At 50.3% G+C, this 4,291-nt stretch overlaps 1 protein-coding gene across 1 annotated transcript; it reads left to right on the top strand.

The window, feature by feature from the left end:
- Positions 1–870: 870 nt before the first annotated feature.
- Positions 871–1,884, top strand: LOC139264129 (putative nuclease HARBI1). Its single transcript, XM_070880219.1, has one exon. It carries the CDS (start codon positions 871–873, stop codon positions 1,882–1,884), a length of 1,014 nt encoding a protein of 337 aa, XP_070736320.1.
- The last annotated feature ends 2,407 nt before the right edge of the window (positions 1,885–4,291 follow it).

The raw sequence follows: 4,291 nt of genomic DNA, 5'->3' as shown, positions 1-4,291 counted from the left end.
CGGAGTGCAGCGAGTTCTCGTTAAATGGCTATTGCCCTGACGTACATTAGTGGTGGTGTGCAGCACCGAACCTCTTCCCCCCCACTTCTGCGGCAGTGATGGACAGCACTTCTAAGTGCGTCATCACTGTGCGCACCGCCGAGGACCCGGGCCGGAAGCCCCATTGCCCTTTAAAAGTTGTCCGGCCATTCGGTGGTGCCAAGAGTTGTTTTCTTTGGGTGGTGCAGAGTTGCTGATGCACACCGCCAGAGTGCCTTAAAGGTTTGGTGGCCTGATTGGATTTAGTGTTGCTGACTTTGTTGCATTCTTTGACTAGCAGTGCAAGGCTACAGTGCACACTGCTTTGTGAGTACTGGAGCAGCATTCCACCCGCAGAACAGAGAGGCCACTTCAAGGAGGCTGCGCTTGTGGAGGCCTTAGAGATGGGGGCAGTGCTTGCAGTCCAACACCTCCTGCGCATTGTGTGTGCCGCCTGGGCATGGAGGAGAAGGCAGCGCCGTGGGCAACGGCTGCAGAGGCAGTGGGCAAGGGCCACAGGCATCATTGTGGACCAGCATGGAGAGGGTCAGGGCGATGGCCACAGAGGACAAGCAAGAGAGCCACACACAAAGTCCCTCAGCAAGGGCCTCCCCCAAGGAAGAGAGTCAGGTCGCCGACCACCCTACCAGATAATGGGTGAGCAGCCCAGGAAGCAGCTTGCAATGGAGCCAGATGCTGTACTGCACCAGCCTGTACTGTTGGAGGAGGCAGAACAGCAGCAGGGAGCAGCCAATGAGCCAACCACCTTGCATAGCAAGATGGCCACACAGAAGTGGGGGCGAGAGGGCATATCGCGGAAGGGTCTTCCGCCATCAAGTCGCATACATTGATATGAGTGATGATCAGTGCCTGCGCAGACTGAGATTCTGGAAGGATGTCGTCACTGAGATCTATAATCTCCTGCAGCTCGAATTGGAGCTACAGACACGGGTGAGCACAGCCCTGAGCGTGGCATCGAAGGTCACAATAGCCCTCAATCTTTATGCCACAGACTCGGTCCAAGCTGCCACTACAGACATCTGCAACATTTCCCAGTTTGCAGCCCACACAGCCATATGTGAGGTCACAGATACTTTGTATAGGAGGACCGACTGCATCTCCTTCTCCATGACCAGGGAGCACCAATTGGAGCGCCAGACTGGCTTCATGCACATTGCATGCTTACCCAGGGTCCAGGGCGTGATTGACTGCATCCATGTAGCTCTGACGGCACCCCACCAGGCTGCAGAGCAATTCAGGAATCGCAAGGGCTTCCTGTCCCTCAACGTGCAACTAGATTGTGACCACAACTGCAAGATTCTGCAAGTGGATGCCCAGTACCCTGGCAGCACCCACGACTCTTTCATACTGCACCAGAGCGGTGTGCCAAGCGTCTTCACTGGTCCCAATGAACATTGCGGGTGGCTCCTGGGTGACAAGGGCCAGGCGCTGAGCACTTGGCTCATGACTTCTCTGCGCAACCTGAGAACTGATGGGCAGGTCGTGTACAATGAGCGTCTCACAGCCACCAGGACCATCATCGAACACACTATAGGCATTCTGAAACAGAGGTTCCATTGCCTGGACCGCTCAGGGGGAGTGCTGCAGTACTTGCGAGAGCGTGTCTCCAGATTTATGGTGGTATGCTGCATGCTCCACAACCTCGCCACCATGAGGGTGCAGCCATTGGAGGGCGACGCAGCAGTGGCACCTGTGGAGGAGGAGGAGGAGGAGGCCCATGAGGAGGAGGAGGAGGCTCAGGAGGAGGAGCAGGATGCGGGTGGGCAGCCACACAGGAGGCGGCGTCCCCATCCTAACCCTGCAAGGGAAGCACAACACCATCTCATCGCTGCCTGGTTCACATAAGTCAATGCCCACTTAAGCCTTCAGCTGGCCATTTCCATGGACCAACCTGTAAGTCTTCTCACACATCACTCCCACACACTGAAATGAGAGACCTGATCACAAATTTAAAACATTAAATAAAGATTTATTACAACCCAAACAATGAATCTCAAAAACACTCACATAATCCATTATCACCCTTGTCCAACTCTTTATTGCCCCTCTTACACAGACCTATTCTTACAGTATGCCGCTGTGTCTCCCTGTGGCTGCTTCATGGCTTTGGGAAGGCTGCTGTAGAATGGGCTGCATCCTCCTGTGTGCCTTCAGTCAGAATTGGCTGGGGCGAAGCCATGATTGGCACAATTGGGCACTGGCAGCTCTCGGCTCAGGGCTGCTGGGAACCGGATAGGTAGCATCAGTATCCTGATCTGAGGAGCCAGCGCCAGTCCCCCGGGGCAGCATCCCATCTCCCCCACTGTTGAAGCACAGGTCAGCGGGGTGGGGTGGCATCATTAGACCCCCCCGTGGACCATGGTGGACCCAGCCACAATGGCAGCAGTCAGATCTTGCGTAGCCTCCAGCTGAGACTGCATGACAGCAGCCACACTCTGGAAGCCATCAGAGACGAAAGCAGTTAGATGCTCCATGCGCTGTTGCCCAGAGTTCATGAGAGCATTCTGAGCTTCCAGGAGAGTGGCCAGCCTGTGCAAAAAAAGGTCAAGACAAACTCAAGACACAGCTGCAAAACCTGCCCTTTAAGAAGGCGAAGGAGCTGCTGCATCGTTAGCATGATGGTTTGCAACAAATGGACAAAAGAGGAATTTCGTGGTGCAAACTCCATTCCGCAGGCACCACGCTGAAAGCAGCCCTTACCTCCAGGAATTAACACTCCGCTCTGTTTCGGGCCCGAAAAAGGGCAATTTCTATCTTATTAACACCGCATTCATATCGGCGGTAATTGACGGTGATGTGCGGTGCGTGCGCCACGTTTCGGGCGGGGAGTAATTTCGGCCTCCCTGTGTTTTTTTGTTCCCAGTCCCTTAATACCTCAAAATTAAAATTCACATCCTATGTTCAAATCCCTGATTGCCTCACCTATCCCTATCTCTGCAACCTTCTCCAGCGCTCCGACCTTCCAATAGCTCTAAATTTTTTGACTCTGACCTTTTGTGCATCTCCCCTTTCACTTCCTTCACCCCACCATTGGCAACCTTCAGCTATCTAGACCCTATGTTCTGGCATTCCCTCACTAAATCTCTTCATTCCTCCACCTCCATCTCCTCCTTTAACACCCTCCTTAAAACCCACATCTTTGATCAAGCTTTTAGTCACTCCTCCTAATATCTCCTCCTGGTATCGATTATTGTCTGATTATGCTTCTGTGAAACACCTTGGGATGTTTTTCTACGTTAAAGGTGCTGTATAAATATAGTTGTTGTTGTTGTAGCTTAGTTGCGCCCGCCGATGTGTGAAGGGGTATTTACAGCAAAAATTTACAGTTCATTTGCATATCCACTCAAGAAGTGATTGGTGTAAAACATGTGTAGAACAGAAATAATCTGCTGGGGGCGCATGGAAATTAAAGTGCAGCCTTTAATAAAACAGTTAATGGGGGAGCAGCAGGTAAGTAAGGAGTAGTGCTTGGCTCACTGAATTGACAGTCAACACCTTGACTGGGTGTCTCATAACTGTTTCTGTGCCACTTTACAATAATATCTAACACAGAAGAACTTGGCAAAGGCAGGCAAAGAAGGGTCAAGGAGGCAGAGAAGAAGATGGCACGACCTGCAAACCTGGATGAAATTGACCTCAGGATATGCTGGATGTCTGTGAAAGCAGACCTACCAAAAGCTCATTTGTGTCATTTGGAAGTTCCTCCAGCATTATATCTGAGTATCGCATAATTACTGCTGATATAATCCTTTACAGCTGATGGCATTTTCCATATTTATAATACTATGCGCTGGCATCGCCACAGTACAAAGTTACACAAAATGTGCCTGTGTGTTACTCAAGTGTAGATTTATAGAGAAACATGCTGCAAGATTGTTTTGGTTGCTGCACTTTCAAGTCTTAGCTGACAGGAACATAAGAATGAAGAGAATTGATTTAGCGGGGACAAAGGTAAGTCACATTCCGATTTGGTTGTGTTTTACTGGAACCTAACTCTAAAGCAGCTGATAAACAATGAAAGCTGTAAAGCAATTGACATTCCATTTCTGGTGTCTTATGGGAGAAAGCCAACCCTAATTAAATGAGGGTCAACAGAAAGGTCACTTACCCTTACAATAACTTTATTGTGTGTTAGTTCTGCTGCACTACTGACACTGAAATGGCAGTGAACAAACAAGATTTTCTAAATGTCAGGCAAAGAAGCAGCCAAGTAGTCTTTTTATTTGTTCATTTGACAGAAGCAAGATTGCAT

This window comes from Pristiophorus japonicus, chromosome 5 (assembly GCF_044704955.1).
Source record: "Pristiophorus japonicus isolate sPriJap1 chromosome 5, sPriJap1.hap1, whole genome shotgun sequence".
Classification (NCBI taxonomy): Eukaryota; Metazoa; Chordata; class Chondrichthyes; family Pristiophoridae; genus Pristiophorus; species Pristiophorus japonicus.
This window is presented reverse-complemented; position numbering and strand designations above follow the sequence as displayed.